This window comes from Eubalaena glacialis, chromosome 13, assembly GCF_028564815.1.
Source record: "Eubalaena glacialis isolate mEubGla1 chromosome 13, mEubGla1.1.hap2.+ XY, whole genome shotgun sequence".
In the NCBI taxonomy this organism is placed as follows: domain Eukaryota; kingdom Metazoa; phylum Chordata; class Mammalia; order Artiodactyla; family Balaenidae; genus Eubalaena; species Eubalaena glacialis.
The window spans coordinates 57,849,845-57,874,646 of NC_083728.1; the positions used below are offsets into that span (position 1 = coordinate 57,849,845).

Sequence of the window (24,802 nt, forward strand, 5' to 3'; positions counted from 1 at the left end):
TTTTTCTCTTAAATTTCTGTTATCTATAGCTTTTTCTCCATCTCTGTTTTTTCCCTTGCAGTCTATTGAAGAAACCAGGTCATTTGTCTTATAGAGTTTCCCAGAGTTTGCTGATTGCATCTCTGTGGAGTCATGTAACATGCTCCTCTCCCCTCTGTATGTCTTGAAAATTGGGAGTTGGTTGTGGCTGCTTGATCACATTCAGGTTCAGTCCTTTCACACCAGAGGCTGGTGTGTGTGGTGTGTTCTTCATTAGGAAGCGTGTAGCATCCAGTCGTCTCTCCCTGTCAACAGCCCTTTATAGCCATGATGGCCTAGATCCATCAGTTCATTAGAGAATGCAGAGTGATCATAGCCCAGTTCTTTCATTCTTGAGCTGGAATTCTTTTTTTTTTTTAATTAAAAAATTTTTTTAAAAATTATTTATTTATATATTTATTTATTGGCTGCGTTGAGTCTTCGTTACTGCACACGGGCTTTCTCTAGTTGCAGCGAGCGGGGGCTACTCTCTGTTGTGGTGCGCGGGCTTCTCTTGTTGCGGAGCACGGGCTGTAGGGTGCGCGGGCTCAGTAGTTGTGGCTCGTGGGCTCTAGAGCGCAGGCTCAGTAGTTGTAGTACATGGGCTTAGTTGCTCTGTGGCATGCAGGATCTTCCCGGATCAGGGATTGAACCTGTGTCCCCTGCCTTGGCAGGCGGATTCTTTTTTTTTTTTTAATAAGTTTATTTATTTATTTTATTTTTGGCTGCGTTGGATCTTCGTTGCTGCACGCGGGCTTTCTCTAGCTGCGGTGAGTGGGGGCCACTCTTTGTTGTGGTGCTGGGCTTCTCATTGAGGTGGCTTCTCTTGTTGCAGAGCACGGGCTCTAGGTGCACAGGCTTCAGTAGTTGTGGCTCGCAGGTTCGTGAGCACAGGCTCAGTAGTTGTGGCACACGGGCTTAGTTGCTCTGCGGCATGTGGGATCTTCCGGACCAGGGCTCGAACCCGTGTCCCCTGCATTGGCAGGCGGATTCTTAACCACTGCGCCACCAGGGAAGCCTGGCAGGCGGATTCTTAACCACTGCGCCACCAGGGAAAAATCCCTGGAATTCTTCTTTAAAGAGAAACTTCCCCTTAGCCACTATTTGTTTAACTAGTGATATTGATTGTGGAGGAAAAACAGGATAAATGCTTGCTTCATTCCCCTTTATTTGCAGCTTTTGGAAAGCATGAATTGGTTCACTGTCATCCTCCAACGATGACCAATTCATCAAAAACATTATTACCCCACCTCACAACATACACAAAAGTTAACTTGGACAGATCAGAGATCTGAATGTAGGAGCTAAAACTCTTACACTCTTGGAAGAAATCATGGGAGTAAACATTCATGACCTTGGGTTAGGCTCTGGTTTCTTAGATACAATACCAGAAGTACAAGCAGCAGAACAAGTTTTAAAACTTTGGTGCTGTGATACCATTAAGAAAGTGAAAAAGACAACCTATGGGGTTGAATAGAAAAAAAAATTTCAAATCATATATCTGATAAGGGGCTTGTATCCAGAATATATAAAGAACTCATAACAAAAAAAGTTTTTTTTTAATGGGCAAAGGGTCTGAATAGACATTTTTCTAAAGAAGATAAGCAAATGGCTAATAAACACATGAAAAGATGCTCAATATCATTAGGGAAATGCAAATCAAAACCACACTGAGACACCACTCCACACCCACTAGGATGACTAATCAAAAAGACATCCGATAAGAAGTCTTAGCAAGGCTGTTGAGAAATCAAAGCCCTCGTACTCTGCAGGTGGGATTGTCAAATGATGCAGCCGCTTTGGAAAAGTCTGGCAATTCCTCAGAAGGTTAAGCATAGTTACCTTATAATCAGCCATTCAGCTTCTAGGTATATGTCCAAGAGAATTGAAAAACAAATGTTTACATAAAAAGTTGTATGCCAGTGTTCATAGCAACTTTATTTGTAATAGCCAAGGAGTGGAAACAACTCAAGTGTCCATCAACTGATGAATGGATAAACAGAGTGTGGTCTATTCGTATAGTGGAATATTATTCAGCCTTAAAAGGAATGAAGTTCTGATATAGGCTCCAGCATTGATGAACCTTGAAAACATTGTGCTAAGTGAAAGCCAGCTGGGATTAGGATAGGGATTTTGTTGAATGTATAGATCAGTTCGGGGAGTATTGCTCTCTTAACAATACTGTCTTCTGATCCTTCAACGTGGAGTGTCTTTCTGTTTATTTATATCTTTTGTAATTTCTTTCAAAATTTTTTTGTAGTTTTCAGTGTTATAAGCTTTGCACTTTTTTTTTGGCTGTGGTGGGTCTTCATTGCTGTGCGCGGGCTTTCTCTAGTTGCAGTGAGTGGGGGCTACTCTTCGTTGCGGTGCGTGGGCTTCTCATTGCGGTTGGCTTCTCTTGTTGCGGAGCCCGGGCTGTAGGGTGCGTGGGCTTCAGTAGTTGTGGCGCGTGGGCTTAGTTGCTCTGTGGCATGTGGGATCTTCCCGGACCAGGGATCGAACCCGTGTCCCCTGCATTGGCAGGCGGATTCTTTTTTTTTTAAATTTTCAACTGACATTTTTAAAAAATTAATTATTTATTTATTTATTTATTTTGGCTGTGTTGGGTCTTCGTTTCTGTGCGAGGGCTTTCTCTAGTTGCGGTGAGCGGGGGCCACTCTTCATCGCGGTGCGCGGGCCTCTCACTATCGCGGCTTCTCTTGTTGCGGAGCACAGGCTCCAGACGCACAGGCTCAGTAGTTGTGGCTCACGGGCCTAGTTGCTCCGCGGCATGTGGGATCTTCCCAGACCAGGGCTCGAACCCGTGTCCCCTGCATTGGCAGGCAGATTCTCAACCACTGTGCCACCAGGGAAGCCCTGGCAGGCGGATTCTTAACCACTGCGCCACCAGGGAAGTCCCAGCTTTGCACTTCTTTTGTTAAATTTATTCCTAAGTATTTTATTTTATTTTTGAGGCTATTGTAAATGTAATTGTTTTCTTAATTTTCAGATTGTTCATTGAGAGTATATAGAAATATAGTTGATTTTTTTTGGTACACTGATCTTACGTCCTGCAACCTGGATGGACTTGTTTATTAGTTGTAATAGTTTTTTAGTGACTTCCTCGGGACTTTTTACATACAGGATCATGTCATCTGTGATTAGAGATAGTTTACCTCTTCCTTTCCAGCCTGGATGCGTTTTGCTTCATTTTCTTGCCTAATTGCCCTGGCTAGAACCTCCCCATTGAATAGAAATGGCGAGAGCAGGCATCCTTGTCTTGTTCCTGATCTTAGGGGAAAAGCTTTGTCTTTCACCATTGAATATGATGTTCGTTGTGGGTTTTTCATAGGTGCCTTTATCAGGTTGAGGAAGTTCCCTTCTGTTTCTAGTTTGTCTTATACTTTACCATGAAGGAGTGTTGAATTTTTGTTAGATGGTTTTTCTGCATCTCTTGATCAAGATGGTCATGTGGTTTTTGTCCTTTATTCTAATGATGTGATGTAATATATTGATTGGTTTTTATGTGCTGAACCACCCTTGCATTCCTGAGATTAAATCCCACTTGGTCATGGTGCACGCTCCTTTTTATGTGTTGCTGGATTCAGTTTGCTTGTGTTCTGTCCAAGAGCTAATAAGCACATTTTGTGGAGTGTGTTTGCTGTGCTTCACATGTGGGTTCATGGATAAGACAATAGCGGTCTGCACTTTTGGCTTTGAAGAGAGTGTTCTGACCTCAGGAGCATGTCAGGTCCCTCCGTCCCCACTGGCACCTCACAGTCTGACCTGCAGGTCTGTGATGGCCAGGGTGGTCCACAGCCCAGGGTGCTGGCCAGTTTATTTGAACCACTTTGAGGGTGGAGGTAACAACCCAGCCCAAACCCTTCTTTACCCTGACCCTTTGGCCTCCTGTTGAGTGCGTCAGTGGCCTAAAGGAGGCAGCATAAGCCAACGGTGGCTTGTGGACCTTGGTTTTCCAATAGCTGGAGAATTTTGATCTCTGGCTAATCTCTGAGTTTACAGGGGGAGGTAACTAGATTATCTCTGTGGCTTTCTAATGCACTCTTGGGCTCTTACCCTGGTGTCACAGATAGAAATCTGCCATTCGTGAAGTGGGAGAGGAGAAAATTACTTGTTTTCACTAACCCTTCAGTGAAATCGAGCATCTCCTTCAGTTATGAAGGTAGGCAACAAACATCTGTGTCATTAGAAATCACAGATGTTTTCACGTCCTGTCACAGTCATCACAGATTCTTGATCTATTGCTGATCGCTACTTCAGAATTACTCTATTAATAGACCTGCTGCCAGATCTTGTTGGTGCATTAATTTAAAGAAAAACATATTAGTATATTGCATATTTATTACTTTAATATTTTGATACTTTCATTATGTATAGTCTTGTAGATATTATTTTATGTCTTTAGAACATCATTCTGAGGACAGTTATTCTTTTCCACACTCCAGAGGATTCATTCATCTCTAGACTAGCGAAAGAGCTCCTTTCTAAGGAGGTGACTCTGTATCCCCAGGGACTTGGAGTCCCTTTAAGCAGGTGGACATAGGCTCCTGGGGAAGAGGAAGCAGCAGGTGTTGTGGGGGACAAGCAGACGCAGGCCCAGAAAGCTTACAGCAGCAGCAGCAGCAGCACACAGTCCTAATGCCGTCATGATTTGCTCTTTAAAGCCCAGCCATGTCGTGTGTGTGTGTCTCCTGTCCACTTTGTGTTGTGCATAATGTAGCTATTTAAAAGCACAAATACCTCTGCATACTGTATGATAGTCTGAATTATTTAATTATGTGTAATACATATATTTCCATATAAAAATATATTTCTAGAACTTTTTAATAATAACATTTAAAAATATAAATCACGGAAGTAATGCACGATTATTATGAAGAACAGAAACACTAAACAGGTGAAGTATCGAGTTGAAGCCTGGCCCCCGAAGGATTGTGTCATGGCCCTGCCATCTGTGCTGGCTCCGTCCTGGAGGATCAGGTGCCAGAAATGAATTGCTGGGTCAGAGAGCAAACCTGTCCTGTGTGACTTTTGATGTTTGTTGGAAAATTGCTCCCCCAAAGTCACAGTATTTCACATTCCCACCAGTAGCACTGTGAGGTTTTCCTCTTCAAATCCTTGCCAATACTGTGCATTTTCCTTCTTTTTTATCTTTGCTGATTTGATAGGCTATTGTGTTCATTAACATTTCTTTGATTCATTGTAAGGTTGAATGGTTTCACTTGGTTTTAGCTCTTGATTTGTTTTCTTCCTCTGTTGAATCACTTCGGTGTTCTCGGCTGTCAGGGTCCTGGAAGGATGCAAATGTGGCTGAGAAGTCTCTACAGGAGAGTAGCTGACCTCTAGGGGACCAGTTACAGACAGCAGGGCCCAAGGAAGCTGGACTCCCGCAGCGGGATAGAGAGCCCCTCGGCCCTGGGAGGGCAGGTGGGAGGGACCAGCACCTGAGGGGGGGGGGCCTCTGTGGTGGGAGAGGGCTGTGGCCTGAGGGTTGGCCAGGAGGAATAATCTCCATCTCTCTCCTGTCTCCCACTGGGGGTTCCTGCTGGCTCCAGGGCACAGAGGAGGACAGAGACCGCATCTGGGAACACATGGGGAAGATGCAGCATGTCGGCCTTGTCTGTGTTTTTTAGGCATCTGCCTTTGGAGGCTGTTGGACCCGCAGTTAGGAAGTCTCCCGTATGGGGAGCCCTGCTGGCTGCCCACCCCAGGGATGGCAGGTGGGGAGCCAATGGCCACCATGGCCAGTGGGCCTGCCTCACAGCAGACCATTGCATGCTGAATTGGTGTGGCCATGGGCCCTGGGTTTCTTGTGCATTTTAATTCTGGTGTTGTGTTGTTTATAGCCATACACTGTAAAGAATACAGCTATAGACAGACAAAGCATGGGTCTGTTGTGTTTTACTGCAGGTGGCTGTACCCTGTCAAGTTATTTCTGAGTCAGGCCTAAGTTGAGGTGCCCAGTACAGAGCCTTCAGTCAGTGCAGGAAGAGAAGGGTACTTTCCCCAAACTGGAGCACTTTGTGTAGCAGGGTGGTTGACTTTGAGAAGGAAAGACGAAAAAGAAGGAACTTTCAGCCATCCTCCCTTCCCCAGCTCTCCCTCCTCTAGAACATCCCAGAACTGAGTGAGTTGCTCCTGCTGTGTTTAGAGCCGGGTCTTTGGAGGGCGGGTACTCATGTCTGGGCAGAGCGCTGTCCCATGGAGGCCGCCCAGGGCTTCACAGCCAAGCCCTTGGGGGCGTTTGGGGTTGGAGAATTCTTGGCTGTGGGGCTGTCTGGTGCCTGCAGGATACTTAGCTGTATCCCTGGCTTCTACCCACTAGGTGACAGCAGCCCCTTCCCGCCCCCATTGTGGCAGCGAGAGATGTCTCCAGGCATTGCCAGATGTCCCGGGGGCCCAGTTGTCCACAGCTGAGACAATGGGGCCAACAGGCAGGCCCCTTCACCGGGGGCCTGTTACAGTTTTTAGTGTTGCCTGATTTCAGAAGTGATCCTGAAGGGCCAGAGACCTCTCAGTGGTAGGTATATTGGTGTAATGTTTTACCCGGTACACTTTCTAAGTTAGTTCAGGAAAATTCATCCACGGAGACAAGTAATTTCTAGCCCAGATTATTAAACATGTTGAGGAAAGGGACAGCTTGATCTGTAGGTCAGGCTAGATGAAAGGGTCTTGTTTGTCTGGAGCACAATGGTGTTGAGCTGTGGTATTGTGTCCTGCTTGTGCCCCGGGTTGCCGTGCAGGGATCTGGTAGTGGGAAGGGCGGTCTGAGCAGGGCCAGAGCCTCGCTGGCAGCCGTTCAAAGTGGGTTACCGAGTCTGGTTATGCGGTGCAGGCGTGGAAGGTCGTGGGAGGCAGTTGGCTGCCAGTGCCATGGGTGTCCCCAGTGAATCAGTCGGTGGAGGTGACCCAGCACTTCACGTGCTCCTTAGAGAAGTGATTTGTCCTCAGATGGTGGGCGGCTCTCACACGGGAATCCCCAATCCTGTGTCCTCTGGTCGTGGGCAAGGCTGAAAGCAGCTGTTCTGTCCCCGATGCCAGAGGATGCCCCGCGGGGGATACCTCTGGGGTGGCGCTGGGGGGTGGGGGGTGGGCAGGCTGGCTTGTGCCCACAGTGCTGCTCTGTCAGGGCTGCCTGGACACTGATGAGCCCCTGAGGACCTACTAGGGTGACGTGGGTGTCATGCCTCCTTGCGGCAGTGATGGGTGGGTCCAGCAGCCAGACCCCACATGTCTGCAGTTGAACTTGGCACAGTCCAGTACTAGAGGTGGCAGACTGTTGCAAAGGGTCTCTGGCCGTGATGCCCGAGTCTTATTCTTCTCGTAGTCCCTAACCTGCCTGAGCTGTTTGTTATGAGGAGAGGGTATCCCTGCCCTGCGTGCAGCCTGTGGGAGATCCAGTCCTTTCCACATTCTGCGTGTGTCCGGGGCTGTTTTAGGCACCACAGGTCCAGCAGTGAACAGACAGGGCCCCTGTCCTCAAGATGCTCCCAGCTGACAGCACGCTGGGCGAGGCCACTCAGGTGTGTTGGCGAAAGGCAGGGAGGGGTCCAGGAGGGGCTGCCCTGGCAGTCAGGGCTGGTGTTGCTGAGCAGGTGACCTTGAAGCCAGCCCTCGCAGGGGCGGGTCCAAGAAGGGGGTGTGATGGGAGGGCCCCTGACAAGTCCTGTTCTCGGGAGCGTACAGTCTGATCTCAGGTGACCGTGGCTTCCCAAGAGATGAACACCGACTGTGCAGCGTCCACGGTGGAAAATGCTCTTGTGTCTCAGCATGAACTTTACCCTTTTCCCTCTTCTCATCAGCCAGGGCCAACTCGTTTGTAGGAACAGCCCAGTATGTTTCTCCAGAGCTGCTCACAGAGAAATCGGCCTGTAAAAGGTAACCTGTTTTCATCTGATCCATAATTCTCTTTTCTCTAAAGTAGGTGGTATTTTTTTCAGGTGAAATTAATAGTTAAGAGAGTGCCTTTCATGGCCTTTACATAGCCAAGCCTACTTTGGAAGAAGTTAGCCTTTTGTGTTTTAACCAGCATCTTTACTTTGATAACCTATGTGCTACTTTGTTACTACTTATACTTCCTGGCTTGGTTGTTGCTTTTATGCTTCTAGATTTGATCTTGTTCCTTCAGGAACAACTAAACAACTAACTATTCAGTGGGGAGTACTGTGGCCGATAGGTCTGTATTAGTGACACGAGGCTTCCTGCTGTGTCCCAGAGCCCCGGGACCCTTGGTGCCACCTCCGGCTCAGGCACCCTGGCTGTGGCAGCAGCTGCAGGTCAACTGTTCAGTGTAACATGCTCTGCAGAGTGCAGGACAGGCCCAGAAGGCAGCGTCTGTGGGAGGGGACAGGACTGGGCCAGTTTCCCAGCAGGGGCCCAGCCAGCACTACAGGGGGCAGGCCCAGTGGTGGCCACAGGATTGAGGGCCTTGGTGGAGTCCTCAGTTGTGAAAATGAGAAGTGCAGGGGGTGGGATATTGTGTTCACAAGAGTGGAGGTCCAGAGAGTGGAGAGGGTCAGTGGCAGGGCAGTTGGACAGTGGAGGTGAAGCAGGTGGGGGTGCCGATGGCCAGGAGCTGGGAGAAGTCTGGGGTGCTGTCTTGGGTGGACATGAGGCAGGTAGAAGACGGAGAGGTGGCAGGAGAACCTAGGCTTTCAGAGTTTGGGGATGACAAGTTCTGTGGTTGAAGCTTTTCTTTGGATTCTTCCTGCCCTGGGCCAGACACTCAGCCCACTGGGACCATTGCTGGAGCTGACGGAGGCCCACACAGTCAGTGTCGTGCACTGGCATGCTGCAAGGGGCTGCCTTCCTAAAGTGACAAGCGACTGCCAGGGCAGCAGAGGAGTGATGGTTCTGGGCACAGCAGCTCTGTGTTTCTGAGCCTGACGGCTTTTTAAAACCTCTTTAGCGAGTGGAGCCACAGGGCACAAACATGACGGTTGGAAGGATATTCAGAAAAATTAAGCTTGGGCATCTTAGCAGTCTCTGGGCTCTTTGGGGTTTTTTTGTTTTTGTTTTGCTTTTTGTTTTCTACTCTTATTGAACCAACAAACTTTGAGCTCTCACTGTGGGCCAGATGCTGTTGTAGGTCAGGGCTTCCCAGCTGGGACAGTTCTGCCCGCCAGGGGACATCTGGCCATGTCTAGACACAGTTTTGGTGTCACAACTTGGCGGGGGTGGGGAGGGAATGGGTGGAGCCAGGGGCGCTGCCCAACATCCTACAGTGTAGAAATGGCCCCCCAGCGAGGATGACGGGTCCCAGATGCCCACAGGGCCCAGGCTGAGAGACCTTCCTCCAGGTGGTGGGTGCACTGGGCCAGATTCTCCAAGTGTGTGTCACTGCTGCCTAAGAACTAGCTTTTCCTCGAGTTGGGGTTTACTTTCAGGAAGAGGAATTCCTTTCGCACTAATGGAGGAAGGTCTCCAGGCTCTACTGAGTGAGAGAAGGAAGACACAGAGTGGCCTCCCAGAGTCACTTGTCTGTGCATTTAAACCTCAAGAAGGATATACAAGCCACGGATAACTGTTTATCTGTGGTGGGGGTAAGGGTTAGGGCTGTGAGTGAGACCTCACTGGGTGCCTTTTTATGCTTTTAATTTTTAAAGTCATGTGATACTTATTTAAAAAATAGTTAAGAATTTTTTTCCTGATTCTAAAAATGATACTTATTCATTATAAATAATTTTTAGAAAATATGGAGAATAAAAAAAAAAAAGTAGGGAGTTTCCTGGTGGTCTAGCGGTTAGGATTCGGCACTTTCACTGCTGAGGCCTGGGTTCAGTTCCTGGTGGGGAGCTGAGATCCCACAGTCCAGGTGGCCAAAATCAAACAAACAAACAAAAAAAGCCAAAGAAACACTCATAGTCTCCAACCCACTAGTAGTCACAGATAATGATTTGGTATGTCTTTCTTTCCAGCTACTTTTTTCTGTGTGTTTTAAATGTGTTTACATAATTTTTATACAACTGGAATCATACTGAATAACCACTTTTGAGTCCTGCTCCCTGTGATTATATGATGAACATTTCCCCATGTCACTAACATTATTGGCAGAAATCTTTTAACAGCTGTGTGATTTTCCAGCATATGAATTCATTGTAGTTCATTGAGCTTTTCCTTTACTGTTAGACGTTGAAGTAGTTTTCATATATTGGGCACAGCCTGGTGTGCCTTTACGTGCCGCATGCCCTGCGCTGGGGAAGAAGGGCCCTCCTGCCTGTTCAGCTGGAGAGTCTGCCAGGGATGCCCCCACGTTCCTCTTTGAATTTCAAGAAGTAGAGTGACTTGGTTTAACTGAGCATTTAAAAAATCATCAGTGCATACTGCTTTCCAGAAATGTTACACTGGCTTCCCCCTTTAGTTTTCATTGTATTAAAAAACATTTTAAATGGCAAGATACCTGTGGAAAGTTAGCCCTGAAGCTGTTCTGCTGGCAGTCCCACTCCCTGGAGATGACCCGTGAAAGCAGCACAGGCAGCCCCACCCCACAGCCCTGCCCCTCCTCTCTGGCCACTGCCACATGGAAAGGCCGATACTTTTCTGTTGGCGTTTTTCTCTTGTAGCTCTCCATTTTAACTACACTAAACAGCAGAGAAAACCAAGTGTAAGAACTAGTTACTGAGTAGAATGTACGTTCATTTTTTTTTTTTTTTAATTAATAGCTACTTTATTTATTTATTTACTTATTTATTTTTAGCTGTGTTGGGTCTTCGTTTCGCGCGAGGGCTTTCTCTAGTTGCGGCAAGCGGGGGCCACTCTTCATCGCGGTGCACGGGCCCCTCACTATCGCGGCCCCTCCCGTTGCGGGGCACAGGCTCCAGACGCGCAGGCTCAGCAGTTGTGGCTCACAGGCCCAGTTGCTCCGCGGCACGTGGGATCTTCCCAGACCAGGGCTCGAACCCGTGTCCCCTGCATTAGCAGGCAGATTCTCAACCACTGCGCCACCAGGGAAGCCCACGTTCATTTTTAACATGCCCTTCACTCCATCTGTGTGTTGTGACTCAGATTTCTGATCTGTGGCATTTTTCACCCACATCAAGTGCTTCATCTACCCCGGGCCAACGGTGCTGTGATATGGGTCCGAGGACAGAGCCTTCACCCAAGGCCCCCAGCACTGTAATTGGCCTCTTGTCTCCACCCACGACCTACGATTTCATCTTCCAGAATGCCAAGCTGTGGCCTCTTCCAGAAACTGACTGTATCCAGCAACGCATGAGCCCTACGTATATTTAGGGCTTGCGGGGAGGTAGTTGGCCATGCAGGGCAAGTTGCATCTTGATGCTTTCATAGGGCTGAGCTGGGAATAGAATGCAAGATTTACAGAGGAAATAAAATATGCAAAGTAGTTCTCAGCCGTGAACTCTGAGATGCACTGAGGGGAGAGAAAACACAGGAGCGAGAGGGAAGGAGGGTGGTGAGCAGAGCAGCCCCTCCAGGGTCCCTGCCAGCTGGTTCTGGAAAAGACTTAGGGAAATTCAGAACCGTAGTGTGTTTCCTTTAAAATGTATAATTAAGGGCTTCCCTGGTGGCGCAGTGGTTACGAATCCGCCTGCCAATGCAGGGGACACGGGTTTGAGCTCTGATCTGGGAAGATCTCACATGCCGCGGAGCAACTAATCCCACGCGCCACAACTACTGAGCCTATGCTCTAGAGCCGCAAGCCACAACTGCTGAGCCCGCGTGCCACAACTACTGAAGCCCGCGCTCCTAGAGCCTGTGCTCCGCAACAAGAGAGGCCACCGCAACGAGAAGCCCGTGCACCGCAATGAACAGTAGCCCCCACTCGCTGCAACTAGAGAAAGCCCACACACAACAACGAAGACCCAATGCAGCCAAAAATAAATAAAAATAAATTTTAAAAAAATGTATAATTAAAATGTTCATAAAGGAGGGGCAGGGCTTTGCACAGCAAGTCCAAGAAGGGAAAGAGAAAGCTTGCTTTGTGCGCATCCTGTGGACTGTGATTTGGCTCCTTGGCATACATGAGCTCGCGTCTGTGTCCTGGGGGTAAACAGTGAGCTGTGAGAGAATCTGAGACTCAGCTGTACCAACCTGCCAGTGCCCCTGCCCCTGCCCCTGGGACTGGAAGAAGGAGCTTTTTGGCCAGTGTTTCTGTAGTCAGGAGTGACCGCTGCTCCCTGGCCAGGACCAGACTGGGCCTGTGAGGTCGTTGGTTGCCCCTGAGCGAGGCGCCCAGCCTGGCCCAGCAGTGCCTGCTGTGTGTGTGTGGGATCCTCTGGTCCTGGATCCGCAGAGAGGCCCCCTCAAGGAGAGCCCAGAGCAGGTTTCCACCCTCACACTGACCTGGTTTTAAAGGTGAGAAATAGATCAGAGGCTGAAATGGGTGGTGTGAACAGACAGGATGGAAATGAACCATGCTCCCCACTGAAATGTTACAAATGTCATTCTTCTTTGTTTTTCTCCTCCCTTAAAGTTCAGACCTTTGGGCTCTTGGATGCATAATATACCAGCTTGTGGCAGGACTGCCACCGTTCCGAGCTGGGTAAGAGACCCACACCCCACAACCCCCTCCTAGCCCTTCGCAGCAGCCTGACAGAGAAGTGGGAGGGGGCAGTCCCAGGGTTAGGGCAGGGTGGGGGGAACTTTTATGACGGCTCTTTAGTGAACATGGTGGCTCTCTGGGGAGAGAGGGAGACGGCTGTCCCAGGAAAGTACAGCTCTGTACTGGGGAGGTTTATGTGAGCCTGCCCAGAATGATGGCTTTTCTTATTTTACAGAAATGAATATCTTATATTTCAGAAGATCATTAAGTTGGAATATGACTTTCCTGAAAAATTCTTTCCTAAGGCAAGAGATCTTGTGGAAAAACTTCTGGTAAATATTTTGAATTTTCTTCTGGTAGGATGATCCAGTAGCCACACCCGGAGTCCCTCTGAACTTGTGGTCAGAGGGCCTTTCCTTGGAGGCACCTATGTTTAATAAAAGGGCATTTTAGGGTTGATAGTGATTGTAGGTAGATGCATATCTTCAGTCTCATCCCGTCAGGCCTTTTCAGTTTCCAAGTGCCTGATTCTTGAGCTTAATAAGATAAGAAATTACTGTATCACTTTGCATTTGCTCATCAACACACACACCATTTTAAGTTACCAGACGCTGGAGCAGCTCGGCGTGCTGCAGTGGCAGGTGGCTGTAAATTCTACTTGGCGACATCTGTGAGTATCAACTTTAGAGTCAGCTACATGAAGGTGCTAAAGATCAACCCAAGTTATATAGCAAAGGTGAACAGATTTACCCAGGAAGGGAGTGTCTGTTTATGTTCTGGAAACTGTAGTGTCCCTTCCCCTGGTGTGTTTTGGCTCCAGACCTTCCATTCACTTGATTTGGGGGAGCAGGGTCAGTCAGCCTCTTCCTACCTGTCCCTTGTGTGTCTGTCCCCTCTGGGGGAGTGCGTTGGATCCTCTGTGGGTCTGGGGGGGCAGCCGAATTCTGGAGGAGCTGGCTGTGGGGCCCTTTGAGACCACGTGCAGGCGGGGGACCCAAGGCACTTTACTCCCCATCTGTGATAGCTTCCTGTTAACGTAAACTCTCCATTCTCTTATTAAAGCCAGTGAGTTCCTCTTTTTCCTGTCTTAGGATTTTAAGAGAATACTTGCTGCTATTCATTAACTTTTGATGTAGTGATTCATTTTCACCTGTGGGGGGAGGGGCAGAGACTCAGGAGAAGTGAAAGCTGCGCTTGGCCACCCCCCCCACCCCCCACGGTGACTCAGTTGTCCCCAGCACACTGTGCCCTTCCTATTTCCAGGAGATCCCAAGAATTGAAAAGAACTACTCAGAAATAATTTTTTTTGTCAGAATTACTTTTTAACCCCGACGCTGACTTGACTTCTATTTAAGGTTTTAGATGCCACAAAGCGATTAGGTTGTGAAGAAATGGAAGGGTACGGCCCTCTGAAAGCTCATCCGTTCTTTGAGTCCATCACGTGGGAGAACCTGCATCACCAGACGCCTCCGAAGCTCACAGCTTACTTACCAGCCATGTCGGAAGATGATGAGGACTGCTACGGCAATGTAAGCCAGCGCGCCAGGGCCGAGATGGGTCCTGCCGGCCCGCCTGGGAAGTGGCTCCTCTGGGCAGGGCCAGGGACCCCAGGTGGTGGGATGAATGGCTAAAGGGGGAGCCAGTGTAGATCCGTGGAGGGGGAGGGGCAGTGAACACTCTGTGGCCCGAGTCTGAGTCCCTCACTGAGACTGGGGCCGAAGAGGCTTAACGTCGGCCCCGAGTGCAGATCGCCAGGTGCGTGCATCCCTTTCTCATTTCCTCTAGTTAATTTTTGCCCAAAGGGGTCGAACCAGAGCCTGGGCGCTGATTCTCCTGGTGGGCTTCTGTATTCCGGTTTTGGCCGATGTCCTTATAATTTTGTATCTGAAGACATTCCGGAATGCCTCTGGTATTTCCCAGAGAATCCCAGGGTGCTGCTGCTGCTTTGAACTTTTGGGGGATGTAGTGTTGAGGATGGACACTGGTCACTGTCGGCTCTTAGTGCCTGGTACAAGCGGGACAGTGGCACAGGCCCGAGGGATGAGGCACCCTGGGTTCCGAGGCAAGCTCAGACATAGGGTCTTCAGTATACTTTGTCCTTTAAACTTTCCTTATGGACGGTGTGAAACATGCAGAAATGGGCCAAGGAGGATGGTGAGCTGCAGTGTGTCCGTCACCACCTTCAGGTCACCCTCCACCAGGACCCCCATATTTACATGTAATGTCAGGTGTTTTGATTATCAGCCATAGTCCATATTTCTGGTTTGATTTCTGTCATTGTGGCTTATTGTAACCAGTTATCATATATAGAGTTCCACCTCAATTGACTGAGGAATTCTGGAGTTCACGTAAAAGTCATCCAAGGCTAAGTTAAAATTACAACTGGCATCACCTCTTGGAGATCAAGAGCCCCCTATGTCTCCTATCTACTGTTTTAAGCAACACATCCCTCCCTTTTTTGCCTTAAAACATCCTTTATGCCCAGACTTGAATTGAGCCAGATGTGGAGTGCCGTCTGTGCTCCCCCCTGACTTGCTTCCCTACCTCAGTGGTCACGGCTGTCCACAGCCTCTGTGTGTACAGACTGCAAAGGGCTCCCTCCCTCGGCCCTAGTTGCCGACCAGGCCCTTGGGCCCTGATGTCGTTCTGGGGTCATGGCCGGCAGGCACGGGTGGGGTCCCCAGGGCCTTTGGCAGGGGTGTGCCAGGGGAGCAGCACGCTCTGCTGGCCAGGATCTGAGGGAGCCACTGGGGCCCCGGTTGTCTCAGGTCTCGGTGCCCAGGGAGCCTGGCTTCATGGGCGTGTGCACACTCTTGAGTGTCTGTTGCAGGCCCTCTGTCTGCTATTCCATCATGTTTGCCATGTTGAGAGCTCTGGCTTCTCGGTACTCAAGTGTCGCCATCTTAATCCTGATCCTCCAGGATCAAAGAGGCCAGCAGGCCGCAGGTCCCGGGCCTCCCCCTCCTGTAGGTTAAGACTGAGGATAAGTTCCTCTCTGGGGCGAACAGCTTCTGACATTGCCATCAGAAGGGGGACGCAGGGCAGGCTGGATCCAGCCTGAGGCTGGTGGTCAGCTGTGTAGTAGAGGAGAAAGCTGGGCTGCGTGTTGGTGACTCGTCTCCCACGGCCTTCGCGGTGAGAGCTTGCTGAGTGTACGATAGGTCAGAGTGTGTCTGGATCTTTGGACCGGAGGGAAGTCCAGGCGCTGTTCTCACTTTTCCCTCTTCTCTGTGCAGTACGACAATCTCCTGAGCCAGTTCGGCTGCATGCAGGTGTCGTCGTCCTCCTCCTCCCACTCCCTGTCCGCCGCGGACGCGGGGCTGCCCCAGAGGGTGGGAAGCAACATCGAGCAGTATATCCACGACCTGGACACTAATTCTTTTGAACTGGACTTACAGTTTTCTGAAGATGAGAAGAGGTTGTTATTGGAGAAGCAGGCCAGCGGAAACCCTTGGTAAGAACGTACAGCTGTAAGCAGCGCCCCATTTAGAAACGCAGGGTGGAACGCACGGGGATGAACGCCAGCCGTGGTAACTGACAGAGCTTGGGCGTCCTACCTTCGACACCACTGCTGTAAAGGCTCCTCTCCCTTCCGCCTCACACAGCTGCCTTTCTGCAGATGAGGACCCTCAAAGTGTCCAACTGGAAGTGGGTGTTTGGAGGGCCGGCTGGGGGGTGAGTGGGTTTGGGACCCTCCGGGCTCTGGCCCTTGGGACTTGGCAGGCCAGGCACGCCAGCAACCGTGTTGGGACCTGGATTCACCATGATTTAAATAACCACTGCCCAACAGCCTTTCCTGCCCTGGAGCGTTCAGATGCTCTAGAAATGGACCCGTGTGATTGGTGTTTGTGTTCTTATCGAGGCAAACATCTTCCATGTTTATTGGCCATTTGTATTTATTTTTTGAGGTTCATTTGTATCCTTTGACTCTTTTTTTCTTGTATGTTTTGCATCTTTCTAAAATTGATTTTTCAGAGCCATAGATATGAAGACTATTTCTCTGTTTATTTTGCAAACTTTTTTTTCAGTTTATCTCTTCATTCTATTTGTGCATTTTTTGGTGGGGGGAGTTGCAGATTCTTAACAAAGTTGAACCTGTTTGTGTGTTTATTTTCTGCTTTCCATCTTGGTCCTGTTGAGAAGAGCTTCTCCACCTAGACATTTTCTTCAAGCATTTTTACGGTTTCACCTTTTGCGCAGGCAGAGAGGCGCCTGGGTGGGGGTGGGGAAGGAGGCTTAGAGGAAGAGAGGCCACCTGGACATGGGCGCCGTTGTGCAGAGGAATGGGGGTGGGGGACGCAGAGGAAAAGTGGCAGGTGGATGAGGCTAGGATTTTGTACAATTAGAAATGATTGTCTCTAGGGACTTCCCTGGTGGTCCAGTGGTTAAGACTTCGCCTTTCAATGCAGGGCGTGTGGGTTCGATCCCTGGTCGGGGAGCTAAGATGCCACATGCCTTGTGGCCAAAAAACGAAAACATAAAATAGAAGCAATACTGTAACAAATTCAATAAAGACTTTAAAAATGGTCCACATCAAAAAAAAAAAAAAAAAATTATCATCTCTAGGAAAGTGAGTGTACCTCTTGGCCAGCTGAAACAATCTCCAGTTCTTGGGGGCTTACGTTCCCTGCAGTGGTGTTCCGAGGAGCCCTAACATGTACCGAGCAGGAGGGAAGGGCTCCTGCTGGGCGCCCTGCTCTGAGCAGGTCCATGTGCCAGGTTGTGATCCCTGAGAAGGGCCTGATGTGTCCACCCCACAGGCTTGGCCGGGTGCAGAGCACGGCCGAGAAGCACTGTTGCCGGCATGCGGGTAGCTACTCAGAAGGCCCGTGTGCCCCGCCCGGGGCGTTTTCAGAGGCCCTGGGCAGCCCGGGCCCTTCAGCCTGCGGTTCTGGGCAGGGCAGAGTAACTGGTGGCCGGTCAGGCCCTGCAACCTCTCGCCCACTCTTTCTTTTTTTCGCGCTCTCCTCCCTTTCCTCCCAATTCAATCCCATTTGGAAGCTGACGACTGTGGAAAGTAAGGCATCTCTCATTTGGTCAGTGGAGATCCCTCAGGCACATTCTTTAGAACGGTGATTCTCAATGTCTGGCCCATAGACCATAATAATCATTCTGTAATAATACTAAGATGGTGTTTGCTTTTCTACTTTTATTTTCTATGAATGTACAGTGGAGTTTTTCAGAAGCTACACACTGTAGGATGACATTGCTTTGACAGCTAATGGAATTTGTGTTTTCTATCTTTTGAATCTTCTAAAGTGGTAGGTTTATGGTATAAATATGTGCACTTTTAGATGTTAATAAGTTCTCAGTATTTCTGCTGGGCTCTTACTAGCTATTTTCAGCTGTACCTCCTATGATTATTGTAACTTCCTATCATCGAGTAATTTACCGCTTTGCAATCCTGAAATTTTTCCTGTGCCCACATGGAAACACAGTGAAGAAGTAAGTATACTTTGAGTTGTTTGGCAATATTATTTTAAAATTTCTCAAAAACTTTAATAATTTCTATCTGAAACTTATTTTAGATTTTAATGATATATTCTAAAACAAAAGAACATTTATATGTTTTTCATATTTGAGTATAGATCATTGACTTAAAAAGGGAGAAGACTTGCTTTCCCACCCACAGTAGCATCACCTCAGTCTAAAGATGCAAAAAGAAGACACTGGGTTCTCTGACTCATGGAAGGAAGGAATCCACTCCAGAGAAACTAGGCAAAACTGTAAATATGAAACAGAAATAGGACAAAAGGCTGTCTTTCCCTGGCTTTATAGATGTGAATACCTTGCTGTGTTGTGTCTATGAACAGAATGTCTTTGCATACTATTTTGGTGCCAGTTAAGTGGCAGCATCATTTAGAGACCAGTCATTCAGAATTTTAAAGATACAGGAATTGAATATTGTAAGTGTACACGTGATGAGCTCTTTCAGAGCCAAACATCAGAAAGCCTCTGGAGCGCCTTAACAAGCGCTGGGAGGCTGAAGAGCCTCGAGCCATTGACCCTGCTGAGTGAATGCCATTGATGCAGATGAGAGCCACTGAGAGGAATCCCGGCCACAATGGTGGTCCACGATACGATACAGCGACTCTCTGGATTAAAGATGTGGCTGCGGAGGACACAGGGAGTGAGTTGGTATCTCTACCTCCAAATTGTTTTTTTGCCTTCCAAGTGGATGAATCTACAGATGGGACTAGACTCACTGCTTTACTTGTATTTGTCCAGTGCTCACCCCAACTTACCATCAAAGAAAGATGGTTCTTTTACCTTTTACCTAAGTGCTTGGCAGAAAGCACAATTTGTGCTGAGACAGTCCGTGTTGAGCACCTCTTTTGAATTTCACAGTTCTGGAACAAACATGTTGACATGTGCAGTGATGGTGCAGGAGCAACGGTGGGTAAAACTGTCAGTGCCAGGTCATGAATCCCGGCCATGGCACCAGGCGGTGCGAGAAGAGCCGGCTCTTCACAGCCACACGATCACAGGGGCAGAGGAAAAGACAACAAGCCAGCCTCACTTAGGAGTGGTCATTGAAGATGATTGATTTAATTAATGTGCTGTAGAACGAAATGGGAAGTACGCATAAAGCACTTCTGCTGCACCTCCAGGGTGACGGCTACCTCAAGAAAAGCGCTGTGTGGTGGTTTGTGCTGGGAGCTGAATGAGCTGCTCTTTTCATGGAAGACCATTTTCACTGGAAGGTTTGACTGACAAACTGGTTGTTCAGACTTGGCTATTTGACCAACATTTTTCTGGAAAATGACTGGAATGAGCCTGTCACTTCAAGGAAAACAACTGCTGGTGTTTGTTACCAATGATAAAATCAAAACCTTCAAGTGAAAATTAGAATTGTGGGAAACTTTATTCATCACTGTGAGCTTGACATCTTCCCAATATTTAAAGACTTTTTTGGGGAGAAAGGTAGCAATATTTATGAATTGATTTGTTGATATCGTAGAATGAAATTTGTCAACATTTGGAAGATCTCCATAACTCAGCGAACCACTATTTCCAGATGACCAATGTTTGGTGCTGTAAAATCATATAAGGGCGGAAGATCTATTCAAAGTGCAAGGTAGGTTGGTGGATTCTAATGTCAAAAGTATGAAAAATTCATTCTTGGGGATTCAGATTCCACGTGGCAGCTAACCTTTAAGAAACTACACTTCTGGAGTTTTGGTGTAGTATCAAAGAAGAATGCCCACAAATATCTGAAAAGGCTATTAAAATACTCTTATGATTTCTTCATGTACTTCAGCCTGGACAGCATATCACAGTAGAGTGAAAGCAGAGGCAGATGTGAAAATCCAGCTCTCTTCTGTGAAGCCAGATGTTAAAGAGATTTGCAAAGTGTACAGCAGTGTCATGCTTCTCATTAATTACCTTCATTTTCAAAAGAAATTATTTTTAAAATTAAAAAATCATTTATGTTAATGTGGAATGGATTTATTTTGTTTTTTAATGAATTAAATATTTGAAAATGTCTGTTTTAATTTCTTATACATAAGTATTGATGCATCTAACCCAAATGAAGGAGAGCTCTTTGGGGTCTTCCATAAAGTTAGAGTATGAAGGGGTCCTGAGACCTGAAGGGTTGAGAGATGGCATTTTAGAGCAAACTGGCCATGCTCATGTGGTCCTCCCTCACCTGCCTAGAAGCCCAGCGTGGATAGCCTGCCCGAGGTGGTTGTAGAGCCCATCGGGCCCTGGCAGACTCACTCGGCTCTCCTGAAATGGCCCAGACTTGCTGGTGGCCTCAGGTTTATATCCTTGAGGTTGGTCTTCTCGGGGTTTGGGTGGGATGGGAGAGGGTGAGGAGCAGAGAACTGGCTTTGGAATCAAAAAAAGTGGGGGGTTTTGCACTGTTACCCCTTGTGAAATGATGGTGGGGAAGTCGTGAGACTCTCAGCCCCCGTGTTGACATCTGTACAGAGGCAGTGACAACTGTCGCCTGAATGGTGGGAGCCAGAGGCTGTGTGAGAAAGCGAGGCTGTGTTAAAGCCCTGTCTACACACTAACTACATGCTACTTACATGCTGAGAATCAGGCGTGTCTCTGACTTAGGTCTGGTTTCGGCGCTTAAGCTGCAGACGGGCATCTACCACCTGCCAGAGAGAAGAAGGTGCCAGTGCGGGGCGGGGGCCTGGGGAGCTTTCTTCAGGAGAGTGGGAATTGACTTTCTGAAGTAAAAGATCAAAATGATTCCTTTAAGTCCTTAAGCTTTTCAAAGTAGGTCAATAACCGGTAGCCTGTTGTAAGCTGCTTGGTTAGTTAACTGAATGAATGAACGGACTGGGGTGTTTATGCTGACAGTGGAGCCTCAGGCTGCTCCGTCCACCCACTCCGCGTCCTGCCTCCTGGGCTCATTTCACCGCAGCCACGGGGTGCAGTCGGAGCCCAGCTTTGGCCTTTCCCGCTTTGGGCCACCCATGGTTCTCCTGTCTCTTGGGAGAAGCTGGGAGAGTGTGGTGCAGGCTTCGGCCTTGTGTCAGGAGATAGCTGGGCCCCTCCCTCTGCAGGGCTGGGAAGGGGCTCGCCTGCTTCCCTGGCTTCAGGTTCACTCATGTGACTAGTACTGCTGTGAACATTTGTGCTCCTCCTTTTTGTTTTTCTTTTCTTCCTTAGAATAAATTCCTGGGAGCCGGATTACTGCAGTATTCAGCGAGTCCTCCTCATTTCAGGGCCGGTGGTGGCGGTGTGGGTGAGAATGCTACTCCACAGCCCCCGCCTGCGGTCACCTCACCCCAGTGCACCCCAGTAGAACGCCTGAAAAGTGGGGCTCTATTTCCTACTTTGTTTAGAGCCATTGAGAATTTGTGGTCACTTAATTCCCTTTTGGGAATTTCCAGTTTGTGTCCTTCCTCAGTTTTTTGTCAAGGTTTTAAGCCTTTTATGTTGCTTTATGTATGCTCTCTAGAGTACAAATGTTTACTCTTTATAGGTAATATTTGCTGAAAATCTTCTCCAGCCTGTTTTCCTGTGAATTTTGGTTATTTTTGTAGTTAGAGATTCCTTTTGTTCCTGTGTAGTCACGTCTGTTACTCTGTATTTGGTGACTTGTTTTGTTTTCAGCGTAGATGCCTGGCCCCTTCTCTTTTTCGTTTTCTGGTTTAATTTACTGTTTTAAACCGTCCTTCGTGTTAACCCAGCTGAGGCTGCAAAGGCTCCCTGAGGCTTCTTCTGTCCTTGCCTGTCAGGCTTCCCTGGCGACCCGGCCCCAGCAGCCCAGCTAAGTGGAGGGCTTGGTGGTGCGGTCCTTAACCGGCCTGGAATTAGACTGCACTCGCCCCGCCCCCCCCCCACCCCCCACCCGCCGATAATTTAATTAAAGTCTTCAGCTTATTATCAGTTTGTGGTTCTTTACTACCATACATTCTGACATAGTAGGGCCTGCTGGTAAAGGGGCTTTCCCTTCGGCCCTGTATTTCTTGTGCTGCAGTGACCCTCATTACGTCTCCTTCTCACAAAATCTCCTTGATTTTTTTCTTTGTTTCAAGTCTTGTTTTTGTTTGGTTGGTTTTTAAATACGTCTGAGAGGAAGCATCGCACTTTTCCTCATAAAGGTCACAACACTTTTTTTGTTACTATTGACATTTTTCTTAGTTGTTTTCAAAATCCATATGACGCTGTGTCAGTTTACCTGGGCCTGGGTCCTCCGTGATGGGGCCTTGGTGGAGAAGCCCAGTGGGCTCTGGGGAGCGGGACTTGGTCTGGTGTGTTAGGCTGGGCAAACCTGGGGGCCAGTTGAGCTCGGTGGGAGAACGTCCCAAGAGGAGCCAGGGGAAGCAGGTGGATGTGCTCAGATACTCACATGGTAAAATTGTCACTGTTTGAGGTGACAGTTGTCTTATGCCTTTTACTGTTTCTACAGTAGAACCTTAGATCAGGAATTTCAGTAAAATCAGACAGAACGTAAAGCAGTAACTGTTAGCTTTAACCAAAAGAGAGAACCTGCAGAAATTAAACTCCTATGAATCAAAGTGGACTATACTTGTTAACAATGTATATTAAGTCAAAACCTGTATTTGAAGCTTTTCCTTCTAAATTCCTGCCGTATTTGGATACAAGTGCTTTATTACTATGGTAGAAATACCAGATAAGATGTTGTCTTTTTTTTTGATGTGGACCATTTTTAAAGTCTTTTATTGAATTTGTTACAGTATTGCTTCTGTTTTATGTTTTGGTGTTTTGGCCTTGAGGCATGTGGGATCTTAGCTCTCCCACCAGGGTTCGAACCCGCACCCCCTACATTGGAAGGTGAAGTCTTAACCACTGAACCGCCAGGGAAGTCCCCAGATAAGATGTTCTTAAACCAAGTTTCCCACTTGGCTCTTTTAGGGATTTGTGATTCTAAACAGTGCAGTGGTTTCTGAGCGCTGAGTTGGGGTTCCAGCTTGGGGAGGTGACTTGAGAACAATAGTCTGCATCCTGAGCTTGCCTCGCAGCGGCCTCCCGGCTCTGGTGGGGTTCTGCGTCTCACCCCAGCCTTGCTTAAAGTAATGAGGACTTGTGTTCCCACCACCTCCCCTCTGCCTTTCCCCTGCTGTGCAAACACTGCTGAGGAGAGGTGAGGGTAGGTGATATTTCTAGGATCTGTGGACCCTGGTCCACATACAGATTGCAAATTCTGTAAAGCAGTAGGGCTTGCATGCTAAGGTACATTTGCGTTTTCTCACGTTACTGAAGTGATTTTGGACCTCTGAAGGGAGAGGATTGAAGCAAAGTTCACAGTGCCATCGGGGAGTTTGTTTTGAAGGGAGGAGTTTGGAGAATTTCTGTCTCTGACTCTGATTCATGTTTTCTTCTTTTTATAGGCACCAGTTTGTAGAAAATAATTTAATACTAAAAATGGGTCCAGTAGACAAGCGCAAGGTAAGTTAGATTACTATGGCTCCTTGCTGTGCGTCTGTATCTTCCTCCCAGTTCTCACTCAGGGTCAGGCCTTGCTCCTTGGGCTCCTGTATAACTCATTGCCCATAGCACCTTTGTCTTGGTTCCCTTTAAGAGATCATCTCTAGATTTCATAGCTGAGGAAGATTTCAGCCATTCGGAGGAGGCATTTGAAAGCACGCAGAGGCCATGGCAGACAGAAATGCAGACTCTCGTTTCTGACTGGGGAGCCAGGGTTCCGATTTGTGCCCAAGGCTGGGTTCACTGAGGTCAAGGTTTCTGTCTGGTTGAGGAGGTTCTGTTTGAATCCCAGCAAGTCGTTTATTACTTCATTAGAATTGTTTTTGAAATCTTACTTATTATGTCTTATGGATTAATTAAATGGATTAACGTATCCAAAAATATCAGACTCCACAAATGTTCTCTCTCTGCTGCCGCGGGCCCTTCTCAGTTCGGGCTCCCAGCCTGCATTGCTGGCCACGCTCAGCCTCCCATACCCCGGGGCATCTCTGCCATGAGAACCTCTGTGAAGGTGGCTTGTGGCGGGACCGCCAGCAGACAGGACACTGTGCCTCGGCGTGGAGCAGAGGGCAGGAGAAGCGGCAGGGGCCTGACTGCCAAGGGCAGGCCCCTCTTGGCCGACTCAGCAACAGGGCCGTGTGCTGGTGTGCTGGCCTCGGGTGTGCTGCCTGTGTGGCCACTCCCCCACATGACGCCCGGCACAGGGGCGTCGGGATCCAGCTCACAGAGGCAGACAGGCCGGGCAGTGAGTGCTGCCCACTTCTCTCTGAACTTAGGGGCTGGGTCCAGGTGAGGAGGAGGTGTGCACGCCCCTCTGTCCCAGGCGAGTGGGCAGGTGGCCAGCAGTGGTCCCTGTGCCAGGAGCTACTCTGACAGTCCAACCTCCAAGGCAGCAGTAAGTGCTGTCAGCATCCACTTCTGAGCCTTAACAAGCAGTGTCTTCTTTCTTTTTTTTCTTCTTAATTTGCATCAGGGTTTATTTGCACGGCGACGACAATTACTGCTCACAGAAGGGCCACACTTATATTATGTGGATCCTGTCAACAAAGTCTTGAAAGGTGAAATTCCATGGTCACAGGAACTCCGACCAGAGGCCAAGAATTTTAAAACCTTCTTTGTCCACACGGTGAGTTTGTCCCCACGGGTTCTCCCTTGCAGGGCACTTAAGAGGCCTTTGGGCCTTTGTGCCTCCATTCAGAGCATCCAAATGCTGTGGCTCAAGGAGGCATCTGGAGTCGAGGGGCAGTGGTCTCCCCCTTTCCCACCTTCCAGGGACCCCAATGTTCATGGCTCAGTTCAGAGTTGGGCTGGGAGATGCCTGTGCTTGTTTTCAGTTTGGGGGTGACCTCAGGGAGCTATAGGTCATCA

At 48.4% G+C, this 24,802-nt stretch overlaps 1 protein-coding gene across 2 annotated transcripts in view; it reads left to right on the forward strand.

The window, feature by feature from the left end:
- PDPK1 (3-phosphoinositide dependent protein kinase 1) overlaps positions 1-24,802 on the forward strand; it is an 80,407-nt gene that overhangs the window by 49,729 nt on the left and 5,876 nt on the right. For both annotated transcript variants that reach the window (XM_061208263.1, XM_061208264.1), the window contains 7 exons: positions 7,821-7,896; positions 12,452-12,520; positions 12,756-12,852; positions 13,876-14,049; positions 15,757-15,974; positions 23,338-23,395; positions 24,408-24,560. In XM_061208263.1, the coding sequence (XP_061064246.1) occupies positions 7,821-7,896; positions 12,452-12,520; positions 12,756-12,852; positions 13,876-14,049; positions 15,757-15,974; positions 23,338-23,395; positions 24,408-24,560 (845 nt within the window). The remainder of the gene's footprint in view (positions 1-7,820; positions 7,897-12,451; positions 12,521-12,755; positions 12,853-13,875; positions 14,050-15,756; positions 15,975-23,337; positions 23,396-24,407; positions 24,561-24,802) is intronic.